Genomic DNA, 16,489 nt, shown 5'->3' with positions numbered 1-16,489 from the left:
CAAAAATATTTTTTTTTCAGTTTTTACAAAAGAACTGCTTTAGAAAAAACTGAAAAATATTTTCTAAAACAATATTTTTGTAAAAACTGAAAACAATAAAGCTGAAAATCAATTTTCTTTTTTTTTGTAAAAATTGGAAAAACTGATTTTTTTTTTTTTTTTTTACTTAAAACTGAAAAAAATGAAATTTTGTTTTCCACTTTTTACAAAACAAAGTTGAAAAATATTTTCTAAAATAATATTTTTGTAAAAACTGAAAAAAAAAGAGCTGAAAATTAATTTTCTAAAGCAATGTTTTTGTAAAAACTGAAAAAACAAATATTTTCTTTTTTTTCAGTTTTTAGTTAAAAATATTTCAGTTTTTTCCAGTTTTTAATTGCTTTAGAAAATTGCTTTTAATTTTCTTTTTCCAGTTTTTACAAAAATATTATTTTAGAAAATATTTTTCAAATTTTTTAAAGCAGTTTTTTTGTAAAAACTGAAATTTTATTTTATTTTTTTTTTCAGTTTTTAGTAAAAGAATTTTTTAGTTTTTTCTAGTTTTTACAAAAAAAAAATTATTATTATTCGGGTATGGATAATGGGTCTTTTTAATTAATTATAAGATATTTAGAATTGACCAACAGGACGATGACACGTGTCCCTCCGTTTAAATGAGGGGTATATTTGAACCCAAAGTATGACTTCAGAGGTATAAATAACCCAATAGTATAATGAGATGTATTTTTAGACCATTTTCAAAAGTAGATGGGTATATTTGGCCCTTTGCCGTTTCTTTTATGTTATATCACCAACTTAATTGCTGAGCCCTTTCGTTTTATTTGGAAATTATCTTGGTCCTCTTGGATGAGGGGGCTTCAAGAACTCATTCTTAGCAAAATTCTTCATCATAGAGATGCCTTGCTAATAACCTCCAGGAGATTCTAGGATACTTGGCTTCCAGATAGTCAAAAATGACAACTGAAAATAACCAATTGTTTCATGTCCAATTTGTCCATAACAGTCACCCCCTATCCGTTCAATGGCACTTACAAAATTGGCCTGTGGGACTGAATCTAATCTGGATCCCATTACTTGAAAGTATGTTAGCCCACGTGGTCACGTTCCTGAATAGATTTACATTTTTGGGACCTCAAATCATTCATCATGTTGAAGATTTACAATGTGATTCGGTGGGAATCCTCGTTCTTTTTAGGGAAAAGTCTGTAGAGACTACACATTTTGTTTTCTCCTCTTCATGTATTTTACGTTTGATCTTATACCTAGCAAGAATGCTTTTATTGGTAGTAGATAAAACAGTGTTTATCATACTTATATTTTACCGAGTTATAATTCGTACTCATTGCCTTTTTAGATATAACCCTTATTCAATCATGACTAGAAAGAATCTTAGCAAATTTTTGATAAGTATATTACTACATTTATGTTAAATCACTTATTTGTGGTGTTGTATGTAAGGACATTTATTTCTCTGAGATTCTTTTTGGTGAATAATATGGTCTGTCACATGAAAATTTATTGTCAGGCCAGGAAAAAAGAAAAAGAAGCCACAGCTTTGGTTTGAGTGACATTTGTAGAAAAGAGATGGAAGAGGCCGGCTTCTCTGCCAAATGAGATAACATTATTGAAATTCTTGTTCTCTATCTTATTTTGTTAGAATACAGCTTAGAAGTAGGCATATGACTCTTGTTAGCTCTAACCGTTGTAATAGATCTTGTAAACTCCTTATCTTGTAAAAGTTTTTCTACCTTGTCAGTGCATAAAATTGAAATTCTATGTTAAATGATAGACAGAAAAGAATCTCCTGTGTGGTTTCATATCCAATGAGAGGTACTGCAAGTTGAGCTTTATGGTCCATATCAGATTGTAGCCTATCCTGTGAAGATAACAATTTTGTACAGCTATCGGACAATAACAGATCTGGGACTTCACCAGAATCCTATATGTTGACAGTTGAGGTATTATGTTGGACTCCATATTCTCGGATTATGTTATAGATATAAGTCCATATATAGACTGCTCCTATCTACACAATATGAAACCCAAATTAGAGGCTAACATTCAAACTTCTCTAGCTAGAGTCAAGTATAAATAGAATTTCATACATATAAATTTAAGAAGCCACTCTTCAACTTAGAACCAACATATATCGTTTAAATTTTAGATCCGCCACTGTCACTGATCAAGAATTTACCCAAAATAAGGATGCAAAAGATAGAAAAAGTGGTGAAGGGGTTATTGCTGTTTAAGATTTATGAGAAAGTTGTGGAGGTACCGCCATATAGATAGTGATGCATAGGCCTTTCCATTGGTGGAGCATGTAATTGAATCTCCAAAGGGACTATTTTTCTCCTCACAAACTGCAGGAATTATGATGAGAAGCAAGTTCCCCAGATTCCCTAGAAAAAAAAAAAACATTCCTAATTCAATAATTTCTGATATATGAGTTTGAATTGTGAATATGAGAATAGTAGTAGTAGTAAAACATTCCTTGATAGTGTAAAACATTCTTTAAACTAAACTAACAGTGCATATAATTTATAACTTTTTTTATTCAGAGTATTGTGATGTTTTTAGGCATTTTATTTATTTTAATTATCACATGATATGTCAACAGTATAGTCTAATAATAGTTCAGAAAAAATTAAGTTTGTGTTATGCATGTTTATTGACGAATAGAACTCTAATTTTTGTTGTGTTTTGATATTTGTGTTTTTGGCGTCTGAGGTTAGTTAGCCTAACAAGCATCATGTGAGGATAGACTTATTAATTGTGATTAGTGAGCTAAAGAAGTGTGCTATTTATTTTTATTTATAATAAAATGATGAGCTAGATATAAGGTTAATTTGGTAAATAAAGGAGGATCATTTTGGGGGACTAACCTTCTAATCTCAAGAAATTTTGAAGTGGAAGCTAAATTTTTGTAGCAGCAAGTGTTCCTTGGGTTCTATTAAATTTTAATTTGGTTTTTTGGTTTTCTATTTTCTAAAGTTAAATATGGCAATTGAATCAAAATGAGTACGGTTTTACTTTGATTTCTTTCAATTTTGTAGGTCATATAGACTTCATAATAGAACTTTATAAAATGGGATTCAAGTTTCTTGAACTTGATAATCTTTCAAGATGGGTGCTTCAGTCATAAGGTTAATTAGTCCTAAAGTAATTTTATGTATCATACATGAACAAAAATATGTCTTTTAGTTTTTAACAATGAATCTTTTTTGTCGCCAATAATTGTACTATTCAACTATAAAATTCAAGTCGTAGCCATTTAAAAATTATATTTTTATTGACAAAATTTTTGTTGTGACTAAATTGTAGGTTAAACAGAGACAATTAAATAATTGTCACTAATTGTTTGCACTATTAGTGACAAAAACTAATGTCATAATAAATTATAAACTTTTGTAGCTAAAGTTTACCATGTTTAACTACAAATTTTATTTTGTCACTATTGTAATAACGCATTTTTTGTGACGAAATTTTTTCGTGTCCAAAGTTTTACCAATTTTAAGACAAATTATGATTTGTCACAAATTGGATACATCACTAGTGACAAAATAACATGCCACCAATAATATAAAATTCGTGGCTAATGTTATTAAATAATGGCACCAAGTAATATTTTGGTGAAAAATTTTAGTGGACAAAACTTTTGCTACGAAATTTTATGTTTCGTCACTAAAAGTATGCGGATTATGTATCTAAACACGAAAAGTGAATAATTAGTGACAATTTTGTATCGTGGATAAAAGTTTTGTAGTTAAATATCACATTTGTTGTAGTGTTACTCCATTTTTATGTCACGACCCAATTTCAATTTAGGCCGTGATGGCGCCTAACACCATTGTCAGGTAAGCCGACACTAATCAGAATAGTAGTTTTCCGTTTAAATAAATTTACTAAGCGGATACATTTCTTTTTTTTTATGTTGAAAAGATTTAGAAATTTACAAATGGGACATAATTAAATGGGAATAACAAGTACTAATCAAAATCAAGTAAACAAATTCAAAATCATAAGTTTACTATAGTACGTGCCAAGACCTGGTGTCACAAGTATGTGGGCAATCTAGTAGAATATACAAAAGAGTACTAGCCTACTGTCTGAAAGGAAATAGACAGAAAAAATAGAGCATAAGAGAGAGACCCCAGCTGCTGCAGGACGGCTCGGAAGGGAGCTCACCGTGAAGTCTCGAGATGGGAATCAAAACTGCACACCAGACTGGTAACCAGATGCACCTGCCTCAGATCTTGTACAATTAAGTACAGAAGTGTAGCGTGAGTACATAAAATAACATGTACCCAATAAGTATCCCGCCTAACTTCGAAGAAGTAGTGACGAAGGGTCGACTTCGACACTTATTGGGGTTAATAACATGATAATATGAGATTCTAATTAAGCATGGTATACAACAATAAGACTTAGAACGAGAATTTAACTGGTCAAGAAATCACCATATTTAAGAACTTAATCACCTGCTTCCTTTAAAACATATGATCACACAAACAATGAATCCATATTAATTATGAAAGAAACTTTCCGTTCTACTGTCACACACAATACCACCGAGGACGTTCGGCCCGATCCAACATAAATATAAATTTTGCACTGCCGAGAGTTGAACGGCACAAACCATAGATGCATCTATTTCCCCGCTTGCGAATCATACATACGACGCAATCAAACATAAATTTAAGGAATTACCCCGCTCACGAATCATACATGCGACGCGGTTACACAAAGATCTCACAAATTATTATAGTACTCTCCCATTCTTTTCAAAATACGACATTCAAATGAAAACTTTTAAGATTTTATTATTTTTCCTCAATTCCAATTCCTTTTGAAACATTTAATAAGCACACTCCATTCCGCCCTTCACAAGGCAAACAATATACATAAATCAATAACAATATCAACAAGGCATGGTGTAAGCCTAAGACTACCCGGACATAGCAGGAATAGTAACTACGTACGGACTCTTGTCACTTCGTGCATACGTGCCCTCCCCCTCCCCCCACAAACAACAACACATATTAATTTAGTTCACTTATGGGGTAATTTCCCTCTTACAAGGTTAGAAAGGAGACTTACCTCGTCTCAGAGCCTACTTCCCAATTCAAGAACGCGCTCAAACCTCCAAATTTGACGCCCAACAACTCGAAACTAGTCAAACATTACATAAACTAATCAATCTATGCTCAAAAGTTCATAATTCCACCATTTAAGTGATTTCCTAACCTAAATTGCAAGATTCCTAAAATTTACCCCCAGGGCCCACATGCTCGGATTCCGAAAATTTTTAAAGAAAGTTATTACCCATGACCTAAGGAACATAAATATATGATTATCACTAAGTTTCATGATCAACTTCGTGGTAAAAATCTCATTCTTGTCAAACCCTAGGTTTTTCATGTTGAAATCTACCAAAAATCTATGTATTGAACTCACGATAGGTAGAAATTACTTATCTCCAAAAGTTAGGTGGAAATCCCTCCCAAGAAGCTCCAATAATCGCCCAAAGAGTGAGAAAAAATGAGTGAAAATGGCTTAAGTCCCGTATTAATTGAACCTCACTGCTCCAGCAATTTTTGCACCTGCGGTGCATGGGCCGCACCTGCGGATCCGCTTTTGCTTACCAGGTGTCCGCTTCTGCGGAGTTGGCTGGGGCCGCATCTGCGGACGGGCTCCCGCTTCTGTGGTCCCGCTTCTGTGTAGAAGGAGCCACACATGCAAGAATCGGCTGGGGCTGCATCTGCGGACGCTGGTCTCGCACCTGCGGCTGGCCAACTGCAGGTGCGGTTATGACAGAACTGGGGAGCTTCAGTTGTTGCTTCAACTTTCGAAATGGTTTGAGCCTCGTCCGATCGACACTCGGGGCCCCCGGGCCCCGTTCGAACATACCAACAAGTTTGAAATCACAAAACGGACTCGCTCGAACTCACGGAATTCCCAAAACAACATTAAAACTAAGAATCACACCCTAAACCAATTGAATCAAACTTAAGAACTTCAAGTTTTTCAATTTACTTCCAATGCGCCGGAACGTACTTATACTACTCGGAATGATACCAAATTTTGCGTGCAAGTCTTAAATGACAATAAGGAACTATTCTCGGTCTTGGAATTCCATTTGGACCTCAATATTACCAAAACCCGCTCCAAACCAAATTTTAAAGAACTTCTAAAACTTTCAAGAATCAACTTTCACTATTAGGTGCCAAAACGCTCCTGGGTCATCCAAAACCCAATCCGAACATACGCCCAAGTCTGAAATTACCATACGAACCTATTGGAACCGTCAAATCCCGATTCCGAGGTCGTTTACTCAAAATATTGACCGAAGTCAAACTTGGCCTTTCAAGCCAACCTTAAGGAACTAAGTATTCCGATTTCAACCCAAACTCTTCCAAATCTCGAACCAACCATCCCCGCAAGTCATAAATCAGTAAAAACATGTAAGGGAAGTCTTATTTAGGGGAACGGGGTTCTAGAAAGTAAAACGACCGGTCGGGTCGTTACATTCTCCACCTCTTAAACAAATGTTCGTCCTCGAACGGGTTTAGATTCATACCTGAAGTGCTGAATAAATATAGATATCTACTCCACATGTCCTCCTCGGACTCTCAGGTTGCCTCCTCGACTGGTTGGCCCCTCCACTGAACCTTTACCGCAGAAATCCTCTTGGATCTCAACTAGCGATCCTGTCTAGCAACAATGGAAATTGGCTCCTCCTCATAACCCAAGCTCTCATCTAGCTGAATAGTGCTGAAGTCTAACACATGTGACAGGTCGGCATGATACCTCCGAAACATAGACACGTGAAAAATGGATGAACCCCTACTAGGCTAGGAGGTAAAGCAAGCTCATAAGCAACCTCACCAACTCGCCTCAACACCTCAAATGGGCCTATAAACCTTGGGCTCAACTTGCCCTTCTTTCTGAATCTCATAATACCCTTCATCGGCGAGACCTTCAAGAGAACCTTCTCACCGACCATAAATGATACATCGCGCGCCTTCTGATCAGCGTAACTTTTCTGTCTAGACTGTGCTGTGCGAAGTCACTCCTGAATCAACTTTACCTTTTCCAAGGCATCCTTTACCAAATCAGTACCATATAACTTAGCCTCGTCGGGCTCAAACTACCCGATAGGAGAACGACATCGCCGACCATATAAAGCCTCAAATGGAGCCATCTCGATGCTGGACTGGTAACTGTTGTTGTACGCAAACTCGGCCAAAGGCAAGAACTGATCCCACTGTCCCCCAAAATCAATCACACATGCTCTTAGCATGTCATCCAATATCTGAACTGTCCGCTCTGACTGCCCGTCGGTCTGAGGATGGAATGCAGTGCTGAGCTCTACACGGGTAGCCAACTCACTCTGTACGGCTCTCCATAAATGCGAAGTGAACTGAGGGCCTCTATCTGATATGATGAAAACAGGCACACCGTGCAACCGAACTATATCCCTAATATAAATCTGGGCTAACTTCTCTGAAGTATATGTAGTCATAACCAGAATTAAGTGTGCCGACTTGGTCAACCTGTCGACAATGACTCAAACTGCATCAAACTTCCGCAAGGTCCGCGGTAACCCAACCACGAAGTCCATGGTAATGCGCTCCCATTTCCACTCAGGTATAGTCATTTGCTGAAGTAGGCCATCTGGCCTCTGGTGTTCATATTTGACCTGCTGGCAATTCAGACACCTAGCCACATACTCAACTATATATTTCTTCATTTGCCGCCACCAATAGTGCTGTCTCAGGTCACGATACATCTTCGTAGTACCTGGATGAATAGAGTACCGAGAACTGTGTGCCTCTTCTAGAATCCTCTCTCTCAAGCCATCGATATTAGGAACACATAGATGACCCTGGAGTCGCAGAACACCATCATCGCCAATAGAAACCTCCTTGGCACTACCTTGTAGTACCGTCTCTCTAAGAACTGCCAAATGTGGGTCATTAAATTGTCGAGCCTTGATCTGCCCCAATAGTGAAGACTGGGCAACAACACATGCAAGAACCCGGTTGGGCTCTGAAATATCCAACCTCACAAGTCTGTTAGCCAAGGACTGAATGTCCAAGGCTAGTGGCCTCTCTTCCGCTAAAATAAATGTCAAGCTACCCATACTTTCTGTCTTCCTGCTTAAGGCATCCGCGACCACATTTGCCTTGCCCGAATGATAAAGAATAGTGATGTCATAATCCTTTAATAACTCGAGCAATCTACGCTGCCTCAAATTGAGATCCCTTTGCTTGAACAAATGTTTTAAGATGCAATGATCAATATAAACCTCACATGACACCCCATACAGATAATGCCTCCATATCTTAAGAGCATGAACAATCGCGGCTAACTCCAAATCGTGCACAGGGTAATTCTTCTCATGAATCTTCAACTGACGCAAAAGCATATGCAATAACTTGCCCCTCCTGCATCAACACACAACCCAAGCCAATGCGTGAAGCATCACAATATACCGTATACATCCCTGAGCCGGAAGGCAACACTAGAACCGGTGTTGTAGTCAAAGTTGTCTTGAGCTTCTAGAAGCTTGCCTCACAATCATCGGACCAACGGAACGGAGCACCCTTTTGGGTCAATCTAGTCAGAGGTGCTGCAATGGATGAGAAACCCTGCACAAACCGGTGATAATAACCAGCCAACCCTAGGAAACTCCTGATCTCAGCCACCAAAGTGGGACGAGGCCAACCCTGAACTGCCTCAATCTTCTTGGGATCCACCTTAATACCCTCTCCTGATACAACATGCCCCAAGAATACTACAAACTCTAGCCAAAACTCACACTTGGAGAACTTAGCATATAGCTCCCGTTCCCGCAATGTTTGAAGCATCACTCTCAAATGCTGCTTGCGCTCCTCTAGGCTACGTGAGTAGATCAAGATGTCATCAATGAAGACAATAACAAAGGAATCAATATAAGGCCTAAACACTCTGTTCATCAAATCCATGAATACTGCTAGGACATTAGTCAAGCCGAAGGACATCACTAGAAACTCATAATGACCATATCTGGTACGAAAGGCAGTCTTCGGAACATCTGAGTCCCGAATCTTCAACTGATGGTACCTTGACCGCAAGTCGATTTTAGAGAACACCCTAGCGCCCTGCAACGGGTCAAACAAATCATCGATACGCGGCAACAGGTACTTGTTCTTGATGGTAACCTTGTTCAACTGGCAATAATCAATGCACATCCGCATAGTCCCATCTTTCTTCTTCACAAATAACACTGGTGCACCCTAAGGTGATATACTTGGTCTCACAAAACCCTTTGCTAACAACTCCTCAAGCTGCTCATTCAACTCCTTCAACTCTTTCGGAGCCATACAGTACGGTGGGATAGATATAGGTTGGGTATCTGGAGCCAAATCAATATGAAAATCAATATCACGATCTGGCGGCATGCCTGGAAGGTTAGAAGGAAACACATCGGCGAACTCCCGGACTACTGGCACTGAATCAATCGTCGAAAACTCTGCGGTAGTATCCCGAACATAGGCTAAATAAGCCAAACAACCCTTCTCAACCATGTGTCGAGCCTTCAGGAAAGAGATAACCCGACTAGATGTACTGACAGACGAACCCTTCCACTCCAACCCGGGAAACGCTGGCATCACTAAAGTAACAGTCTTGGCATGGCAATAAAGAATGATACATATGAATAGGTAGATCCTCGATCAAATAACACCGAAGCATATTTATTGCAGACAGAAATAATACTTGTGATCACGCCATCTGAGGCCACTGCATCTGGTCTGGACGGAAAAGTATAGAATCTAGTTGGGGTGCCACCTGACTGGCCCCCGCCTGATCCTAGACCAGTTGCGGCCGGCGAGCCGCAGAATCTTTTGGACAGATGGACTAGGCTTCACCCTCCGGTATTTGGGGGTAAGCGACACGAGGATCCTCAGGACTTCATTGATAGGTGCAGGGACAGACTGCACAACATGAGTATATTGGAGTCCCATGGGGTGGATTTCACTACTTTCGAGCTGGAGGGCAGGGCCCATAGATGGTGGCAGTCTCATTTTCTTAGCAGACCAGCGGGTTTCCCTCCCATGACTTGGGACCAGTTTACACAGCTTTTCTTGGATAGGTATATTCCACCCTCTCAGAGGGAAGAGTTGCGAGGTCAGTTCGAGCAGCTCGAGCAGGGTCAGATGTCAATGACTGATTATGAGGCGAGCTTCTCTGAGTTGTCTCGCCATGCACTTATGATACTTCCTACCGACGCAGAGAGAGTGCAGAGATTTTTTGCGGGGTTGCACCCCAATATTCGGGCTAGTATGGCCCGGGAGGTTGAGATGGGTATTGGTTATCAGCTAGTAGTGGAGATTGCTCGGAGGATTGAGGGCTACCGCCAGAGGAGTAGAGAGCAGATGCAGCATGACAAGAGGGCCCGTTTCTCTGGAGAGTTTAGAGGTGCCCCGGCTAGGGGCAAAGGTCAGTTCGGGAGGGGTCAGCCTAGTAGGCCCACATATTCAGCACCACCACCTCCTCGGGGTGCTCCGCGCGACCCTATTTTAGTGTTATGCCAGAGAGTTCTTATCGCCCACCAGTTCATCAGGGTTCTTCCAGTGCTTATTTCAGTGCCATGCCAGCGAGTTCATACCGCCCACCAGCCATTCAGGGTTCTTCTAGTGGGTATTCAGGCCATCAGGGTCAGACTTTGGGGCAGCAGTCTATGGTACCGAGGAGTTGTTACGAGTGTGGAGATCCGGGTCACATGAAGAGATCCTGCCCCAGGCTCCGGGGCTATTTTGTGTCGTGGCTAAAAGTTTTGTAGCTAAATATCACATTTGTTGTAGTGTTACTCCATTTTTATCTCAACTCGCTATCTAAGATAAATCTGACATATTAGATATTAAAACTTTATCAGAATCATATCCAACCATCAAAGATTGAAACATCAGTTATTTATTCTTTTAATGGATCTTAACATTCATTTATGAATAATTGAACTTAAACCTAAAATCCCAAAAGAAAAAAGTAAGCCTTGAAACAAAAATTTAAGAACAAAATTGTGATATAGCTTTGCACATATCATGGCTATCAATGCTGCTAAATAACCTTTTTGACAAGGATGGAGTGAAGTAAGTTTTTGACGTAAAGTTATCAACTTTCATTGAGGCATATTCACAAACACTATGAATGGGTATGTGCTAACTTTCGAGAATTACAGCTGAATGACTGGTTGGTTTAACATGATGTATGCTGCAGATGTAAGGATGTTGGGGCTTAGGCTGCCCATCTTCCAATTTTACGAGAAGCCCGTTAGCACAGTTACTTTAAAATCAAAATCCTGTTATAATTGTCGTCTATGTTAGATTATGTATCAATTACTTTAAAATCAAGATTCTTTTTATTGAGTTTAATTCTGAATCTTTTAATTACTGTGTTTTTGTTGTAATCGATGAACATTTTGTCTTTGTGACCAGTTGAATTTGGTGGATGGGAAGACGCAATGATTCTTTGTCAAAATTGGTGGATATTCTTGATGCATTTGAAAGGATTGCTACTGGTGGAGGAGGGTATGGTGGTTGTTATGGTTGGGGTAAAGGGGGAGATAGTAGTAGAAGAAGAAGTGGGAAGAGGGTAAAATGGGATCGGAGGTGGTAATGAGATGGTATGACACGCGGCGTCCAACTTCATAAAATGTCGAGCTACGTAGATAGCGTTGGTCATAATGGAGGGCATTAACAGAGGAGGAGTATTTTTGTCCAATTTTATAATGTCGAGAGTAATATTTGATCGAAAATATAACGGAGGGTATAAATAATCTTTTTTGAATAGTAAAGAGATATTTTTGACCCTTTTTCGTTCTTATTAATATATATAATCCTGAAATTCAAGTAACATAGTAATACATTTCTAATTAAAAGCTAACTTTTACTCACTAATACAAAGTTTACCATCCACATAAATTTTGATGATCCCACTATTATTCAAAAATGTAGAACTTTCACATCGCTATTCATTTTAATAGGTTGCCCTTAGTTAGTAGCCCCTCTATATTTATTCGTGGCATATGATTTCATTGGCTTTTAAATATTTTATGTATAGCCTCTTTTGTACTTTACTAGTTTTCCTACAATGTACTAAATTTTATAACTTGGGCTAAATGACAAAAATACTCTAATTTCTCTTCTTCTTTTATTCCTTTTTCTTTCTTATAATCAGAGAAAGCACTTCATGGAGTATTACACCGGGAATAGGGGAAAAGGAAAAGAGGAAGTATTAGGGATAAATGGTTAGGAGGGTGTTTGGATGAGTCAAATCAGCTTTTAAGCTTCTTCTTTCTTCCCAACTTATTATTTTTTGTCTTAAAAGTTATTTTTGTTGAAAAGTCACTTTTTTTAAGCCAATCCAAACGGCCTCTAGGCAGGATATGGTGTAGCTTAAGCTTAACGGGGATAGAAGTCGAGGATTAGGTTAGATGATTAGTAGGCAGTCTAGCGATTTCCTTTTTCGTTCTTATACCGGTAGTATTAGTATGGTATCTTCGATCTTATTCTTAGATTGTTATTACTTACTATTTGATTGTTATCTTTCGCTTCGGTATTCTTAATATCTTGTTGTTGTTACTGCTTGTTGCCACCGCTTCTTTTTTCATATTTTCTTTAGCCGAGGGTCTATCGAAAACAAGATCTATGTCCTCCTGGGATAGGGATAAGGTCTGCATACACATTGTCCTTCCCAAACCCTACTTGTGGAATTCACTGATTTATTTGTTTGTACGTTTGTTATTGTAATTTTTTATTTTGTTCTTGGCCAGGTTGATTTTATTTTCTTTTTACAATAACCTATAGTATGTTTTATCAAAAGTAGAAACTTTGCATGGAGCTAGTGGGAAAAAAAATCTTATGTGAGGGGGAACCTCGCACGTGTTACATGCATGCATAGTCAAATAATAATGTAAAGGGACGCATGGCGTACGCATACTCTCACCATTGTTGCCTTTAACAACTAAATAACGTAATTCCAAGAATCGAAGCCAAATCTAAAGTCCAAATTCTCTTTTCTCCATTATTAAAATTCTTTCCTTTCTCAGAGTCTCTTTGTAATCTCACTTTCACTTTCGAATCTTCTTCTTCTTCTTCTTCTTAAACGATCCCCATTACCCTCTCACGCCATTCTCCTTCCTCTCCCTTCACGTTATCCCCCCATCCCACCCCACCCCACCCCCCTCTCTGCATGCACTTCTTCTGACCTTGATCAGCTTCTTTGTGCCACTTTTCTTCACTTCTTTTTTCTTTGGGTCTGTGGTTTTCACGTGCACTACTCGATTTACGAGGCAGAGCCATTTAATTTGAACCTGTACTGAAAAATATAGGCAAATTTATTTTAAAACAATGTACTATATATAGTAGATTGTACTGGTTTGGAACTCGCGGACTCTAAATCCTAGATAGGACAGTGTTATTCGTTCAATCTTAAGTCTTGACTCTTGAGCCAGAGACATACAGATCTGACAAGGGAATTCAGATTTTAGTTTGTTGGCTTTGAGAAAAAAACTGAAAAGAGTAATTGGGGTTGGTGAAAAATGGAAGCTTTTACTGGACTGAGTCCAAGAATTAACACACTTGCATTAAATAAGGAAAAATATCATGAGCCGGATTTTCAAGATTCTCAATCGGAGTCCACAGATCATAATGGTGATTACCAAGATAGGCATTTTGATCATTCTATGGATGCATTGGAGATTTTAAAGGAAACTGTGAGGATTCTTAGGTACAATCCTATAGGTTTCTTGTCAATTGCTACATTGTTAATTTGTCCTGTTTCTGCTATTCTTTTATCTAATGTTTTAGTTGATCAATCTATTGTGAAGAAACTGACTATTAGGTTATTGCTTTTGGCTAAGTCCAGTGGCCTTCCACTTAAGCCCTTTATCAAACAGTCTTGCCAAAAGTTTTCTGAAATGGTGATTTCAGCTGTAATGTGCTTTCCTTTATATGTTACTTTATTGCTCTTGTCTAAAGCTGCTATAGTCTACTCTGTTGATTGCACTTATTCGAGGAAGAATTTCGACTCTAAGAAGTTTTATGTTATTGTTACAAAGATTTGGAAGCGCATCGTCATAACTTATATGTGGGTGTGTATGGTGATTTCTGGTTGTCTCGCGTTGTTTATTGTACTTCTTGTGGCGGTGAGCAGTGCTTTCTCTGTAATGGGGTTCCCTCCGGACTTGATTTTGTACCCCGCGATGATAGTTGGGATGATATTTTCTATAATTTTAGCAAATGCTATGATCATTTGCAATATTGCTATTGTGATATCTGTTTTGGAGGATGATTCTGGACCGCAGGCGTTGCTTCGGTCCAGTTCTCTCATTAAGGGGCAAACACAAGTTGGGCTATTGATATTTCTCGGATCGACTATTGGGATGGCATTTGTGGAGGGTTTGTTTGAGCATAGAGTGAAGATACTAAGCTATGGAAATGGATCTTCAAGAATATGGGAAGGGCCCCTTTTGGTAATAATGTATTCGTTTGTTATGCTTATTGACTCTATGATGAGTACTGTTTTCTACTTCAGTTGTAAATCCTATAGAATGGAAGCCTCAAATGAAGAAACTTTGCCTGTATTAGAAGCCTTGACAATTTCTTCAGCATTAGAAGAAGTTCAATAACAACATGTTCGAAAGCTAATTTTACGTATTGTAAAGCTATTTGAAGTTCTTAATGAGAAGAAGGAATTGCTATGTGAAAGTTTCTTTGTACGCAAATCGTGCCTCTCGTGGAAAAATGAGAAAATGTGTCGAAGTCCTATTGGAGAAAGTATTTGTTGATATGGGATACGTTGTGCGGTGTTAATATTTTCAACCACTTGATCGCCTTTTGCTTCAGAGATCCATTTTGTACCAGCATATAGTTATAACTTGGAGAGATCAATCTAAAGATGATAGTTCGAGGTTTAGGATGTTGACACAGAATCATCAGGCAAAAAAACTGTACCAAGATATCATAAGTTTAAACATGTACTATTCTTTTCATCATCCATAATGATAAAGGTACTCTGAATTTTATTTTATGAGTTACTTTTGTCTGTCCTAATCTGTATGGAGTCTTTACTGCCTTAGCTACTCCATATAACAGAACATTGGAGCAACGATAAAGTTGTCTCTGTATGACCTATAGATCACGGGCTCGAAAAGTAGTCATTAATGCTTTAGTTGCTATGTAGGAGTGTTGTTATCTCATGCTTAAAGAAGAGATTCACTCATTATGTGATTTCCCTCCATCTTTATGTGTCTATGAATTTCCCTCATAAATTGTTTCATAACGCTACTAAGAATGCCAGATATGCAAGTTGTCATTAACTCGGGAAAGAGTAGGTAAAGCTCTTTGGAATAGCCAAATCTCTCACTCAATTTGTACTTTTATTTGCATTTTGAAACAAGGGATCAATTATCTTCCAGTCTAGTATCATAATTGAGCTTAGTTGAACAGGATAGCCGATAAACCAATTATTATTAATTAATAAGATCATGTGCAAAACAAATGGTAACTTAACATGGTTAAATACATTATGTTGTGGTTAAATAAAGTGACAAGTATCATTTATTTATTGATATGTGATGTAAACACTCGGTACCGATAAAGATACAACAAAACATAAACACGACATCTTTAACAAAAAATTAAGAGGGTACGGTAAAATATTCATGTGCCTATAAAGATATAACAACATTGCGATTGACCATGACAACAGACCCAGTGTAATCCCACAAGTGATTCTGGGGATATAACAACATTGCGATTAAAAAGAATATTTCAAGCTTAATACTTGGGGGGGTGGGGGGAAGTCCTTCCAAATAAGAATAAAGCACCAGTGACAATTTCTTTAAAACATTTTCCAACAGCCATTAATATAAGTACCTTTGGTACAAAATTCATACTATAAAATACACACAACTGCAATAGTAACCTTTTGGTGTTAGTTTAAAGCAAAGAGTTAGGGTGTGTTTGGTACGAAGGAAAACACTTTCCATAACCTTTTGGTGTTAGTTTAAAGCAAAGACTTAGGGTGTGTTTGGTATGAAGGAAAATATTTTCCCAAAAATATTTTCCAATTTTTTTTAAATGTTTTGAAAACATTTTCCTCAATAACTCATTTTCCACAGCCTCCTGGATAAAGCATGAGAATGTGATCTTACTATAAATATGAATGCATTTGCATCTAAATGTGAAGCAGAGAAAAGAAATGCAAGAACGCAGAACGCAACCAGAATATTACGAATCGGTCCCTATCAAGTATGCCAAGACGGCAAGATCAATCCAGCACGAGTACTTCAAACAGAACAAACAAATGAAATACAAACTAAAGTATATTCCAAGCAAATAATTCAAAAACTGCTAGGTGAAGAGCAATAAGAAAGTATGAATAAAGATAGCATATGCTGATTCAATAAAACTACTAATTTTCAAAGGGTGAATTTTCAGCCAAA

At 37.9% G+C, this 16,489-nt stretch overlaps 1 protein-coding gene and 1 long non-coding RNA gene across 2 annotated transcripts; both read left to right on the top strand.

Annotated features, from left to right (window-relative positions):
- Nucleotides 1-826: 826 nt before the first annotated feature.
- On the top strand, nt 827-1,765 carry LOC138900499 (uncharacterized). Its single transcript, XR_011411554.1, has 2 exons — nt 827-1,172; nt 1,526-1,765. It is a non-coding gene; the product is annotated as an uncharacterized lncRNA (long non-coding RNA).
- An 11,240-nt stretch (nt 1,766-13,005) lies between these two features.
- Nucleotides 13,006-15,079, top strand: LOC104115351 (uncharacterized). The gene has a single exon (XM_009625960.4). It carries the CDS (start codon nt 13,583-13,585, stop codon nt 14,669-14,671), a length of 1,089 nt encoding a protein of 362 aa, XP_009624255.1. The 5' UTR covers nt 13,006-13,582; the 3' UTR covers nt 14,672-15,079.
- Nucleotides 15,080-16,489: the final 1,410 nt, after the last annotated feature.

Source organism: Nicotiana tomentosiformis, chromosome 10 (assembly GCF_000390325.3).
Source record: "Nicotiana tomentosiformis chromosome 10, ASM39032v3, whole genome shotgun sequence".
Classification (NCBI taxonomy): domain Eukaryota; kingdom Viridiplantae; phylum Streptophyta; class Magnoliopsida; order Solanales; family Solanaceae; genus Nicotiana; species Nicotiana tomentosiformis.
The sequence above is the reverse complement of the archived record's forward strand: the minus strand, read 5'-3'. Positions and strand labels throughout refer to the sequence as shown.

Bases quoted from the DNA above. Each gene is read 5' to 3' on its own strand.
- LOC104115351 (XM_009625960.4), top strand. From the start codon at position 13,583: ATGGAAGCTTTTACTGGACTGAGTCCAAGAATTAACACACTTGCATTA.